Source organism: Quercus lobata, chromosome 9 (genome assembly GCF_001633185.2).
Source record: "Quercus lobata isolate SW786 chromosome 9, ValleyOak3.0 Primary Assembly, whole genome shotgun sequence".
Taxonomy (NCBI): Eukaryota; Viridiplantae; Streptophyta; class Magnoliopsida; order Fagales; family Fagaceae; genus Quercus; species Quercus lobata.
In genome coordinates, this window is record NC_044912.1 from 14,172,120 (window position 1) to 14,175,158 (window position 3,039).

General features: G+C 33.0%; 1 protein-coding gene across 2 annotated transcripts; it reads left to right on the forward strand.

The window, feature by feature from the left end:
* Nucleotides 1–506: 506 nt before the first annotated feature.
* On the forward strand, nt 507–1,489 carry LOC115960731 (heavy metal-associated isoprenylated plant protein 39). 2 transcript variants are annotated; one of them, XM_031079712.1, is made up of 3 exons: nt 507–703; nt 834–909; nt 1,044–1,489. In XM_031079712.1, the coding sequence occupies exons 1-3, from the start codon at nt 695–697 to the stop codon at nt 1,259–1,261; spliced, it is 303 nt and encodes a 100-aa protein (XP_030935572.1). In that variant the 5' UTR covers nt 507–694; the 3' UTR covers nt 1,262–1,489. The 2 variants fall into 2 exon arrangements, with proteins under 2 accessions (XP_030935572.1, XP_030935571.1); XM_031079711.1 differs by having other exon boundaries at nt 508–703; nt 831–909.
* Nucleotides 1,490–3,039: the final 1,550 nt, after the last annotated feature.

Genomic DNA, 3,039 nt, shown 5'->3' on the forward strand with positions numbered 1-3,039 from the left:
AATTTACATGGATCAACAATCTAAGCACCTTTATGAAAGAGGAATATCAAATCCACTATAATCAAAACCTGATTGAATCCACTGTACTAACAAAACTCATTTCTCACTCTTGTGGGATGACTTTGGTTAAAAACACCAAATTTTTCAACAGGTCCTATTTCTTGATAAGCAACAAATAGACTTTTCATTCACACAATCAAAAAACCAAAAAGTAACCAAGATATTTTTTTTTTCGTACCAAGAAAAAACTAATTAAAAAAAAGAACTAAATTCAAATAGAAATTGATGACAATTTAAAGCACATTCTTAGAAATTTGACCATACTACTAATGTAATCATGACATGCCTTTAACTATTCCAGCCGTGTGTGATCAACTTCTTGTTTAAAAATTAAAGAATAAAAAATAGAAAAAGAAAATCACCCATTAGTATTGATTTTTTTATTTAAAAAATACACCACCAGCATGTGAATTGTGAAACATTTGTCATATATATGGCAACCAAAGCTTGTTCCATGCGGCCAGAAATTCTATTAAGAGGATCTATCTGGTGGATGTGACTCGCACACACAGCCTATACTCAAACACGCAACCTCATTCTTCTCTCTCTGTTTTTTTCCAAAACCCCATAATTGGGCTAGGTACAACCTTCATTCTCTTCTCTTTGTGTCCACATTAACTTCCTTCCTCTCCAAATGGCTCAGGTACTGTGTTTTCTTTCTTTGTTATATGTATTTGATATGTATATAGACTATAATGGTAACCCTCTTTTAGTTTTCTCTAATTCCTTACTCTTTTTTTCTTCTTGAAAATTGGAATTTGCTGGCGCAGAAGGTGATCTTGAAGGTCTTGACCATGACCGATGACAAAACAAAGCAGAAAGCAATAGAAGCTGCAGCTGATATATATGGTATTTAATCTTTATGTCTATGTTTTCTCTTACAGTTTTCCACATACTAATAAAAAAAGTTCTTGTGCAAAACCTTAAAAAAGTTTTTTGGTCACTTTTTTTATGGTATTGATTCCTTGTATTTTGATCAACAGGGATAGATTCAATAGCAGCAGATCTGAAGGAGCAGAAGTTAACAGTTGTAGGATCAATGGATGCAGTGGCAATTGTGAAGAAGTTGAAGAAAGTAGGGAAAGTGGACATAGTATCAGTTGGTCCAGCTAAAGAAGAAAAGAAGGAAGAAAAGAAAGAGGAGAAGAAAGAAGAGAAGAAAGAAGAGAAGAAGGAAGAAAAGAAAGAGGAGAAGAAATGAGTATGCCAATAATTTCAATCAATATTACCCTCAGGCTCTTGTTATTAATTTCAGTTTTTTATTATATCAGAGAGGAATGTTTGTGATAAGCTTTAATTATGATTTTCCCATGAACAAATATATCTATTACAAAAGCTCATGGTACTTATTTACATCCATGTAGTTTATAGCAGGTTAGTCTTAGTCCTATGAAATAAAATGAGAAATGTTGGGGATTAATTTTGTTCATAATATTTTTCATAACTTGTTAAAATGATAAATTTGTAACTAGCAAAATATCACTTTCATATGATTTTGCTATGACTTTTGACATTATTTTTGTTATGCATCAATCAAGATAGTCTACGTAGACAATTATGAAAATGTTATGTCCACCTGATGAAAATTCAAGTTTTTTTTTTTCTCATTTTTCAACATACTTTTTTGTGGGGTTTATTTTCTTTGTTAGTTTATTTTCTTTTATGGAGATTTTCTACTTTCTGGACCTTAGGCAACTAATGTAAATTGCTTTTGAGGTTGTGGGATCATCGCTAGTTTTGTCCTTGTTGGAGGCCAAGAAGAAGAATAAAGTGTAAAGAAAATTGTGATTCCACGAGTTTCCTCTTCTATTTGTTTGTGGGTCATTTTCTATCTTAATTTCAAGGATCCCAAAGTCTTAAATCTGTCAAGACATCCTTCACCGAAAGGCATTGAATTCATACAAAATTAGTTATTTACATCATTCTTTGAGAGTGACAACAAGATTACCATTGACATATGCACAATTTGAGAGCATAAGGTTAGTGACCGCCACGAGTGACTTACGTGTCTTGATAACGTTTTTGATGTTGATTGGGGAATATATGAGTAGGATGAGCGCATGGTTTTGCTTTATTTGGTCACTGATTTCACTAATATGGCATGCATGAATTTGGCAGCATCAAATTAACATAGCAGCCATAACCAATGGGCAATGGCCCTGCGGTTGGTAGAATCTTTATACTTGTCATGTAAGATGTAATTAAAGATTACTGCCCTTTGGAGAAGCTTTCGATAGTGCCCTTTGTTGGCTCTGACTAATAACTAATGTAACGTTGTGGATAAATCTCTGGCATGGGTATTTGATGCAAATCCACCAAGATAAATGCCAAAAAGACAGACACTGACTATTAATTAAATCTGAGCCAAGAAGAAAGACACAAAGCTTATTAACTCACAGTACTCTGATTTAATTTTCTTTTTCTTTTTTTTTTGGGTTAAAAGTGGAATAATTCTAGAGACAAAAAATTGTATGTAAGCAAAAACCCAATTTTATAACTTAATGATTTGTGCAATTGTGAGTAGTTAACATTCTTCGCCTGCTACTAACTTTTGCGACTCACCACTTTTTGTCAATCATTTGCAATCATACAAATTAATAAGTTGTAAAATTGGATGTAGAAATAGCTCTTTCCTTGGTATTGTTTATAAACTAAAAAACTAAACGAAAAAGTCTGTGGGACAAAAGGACGAACGTATTTACCTGCTTCTCTTAATAATCAAATTTCCGTGGGGATCACAGTTGTCAAGATGGCCCAGGCATTATAAAAACTATGGGATGCATAGCTCATAACTCAAAATAGAGTTTGGCGACAGAGGCCACTACAATTATTCGTACTGGTACTTGCTAAGATTGGGTATCACGATTTTTTTTTTTTTTTTTTGGTGGGGGAGGTGGGGGGTTAAATGTACGATGAATTCAAACATATAAAATCTTTGTCTACTCTTCTCCTTTAAATTAATTAACAACGAATAATCTA

Excerpts from the sequence above, each read along its gene's own strand:
- LOC115960731 (XM_031079711.1), top strand. Across the intron at positions 910-1,043 it reads AGCTGCAGCTGATATATATG|GGATAGATTCAATAGCAGCA; the intron begins GTATTTAATCTT and ends TTTGATCAACAG.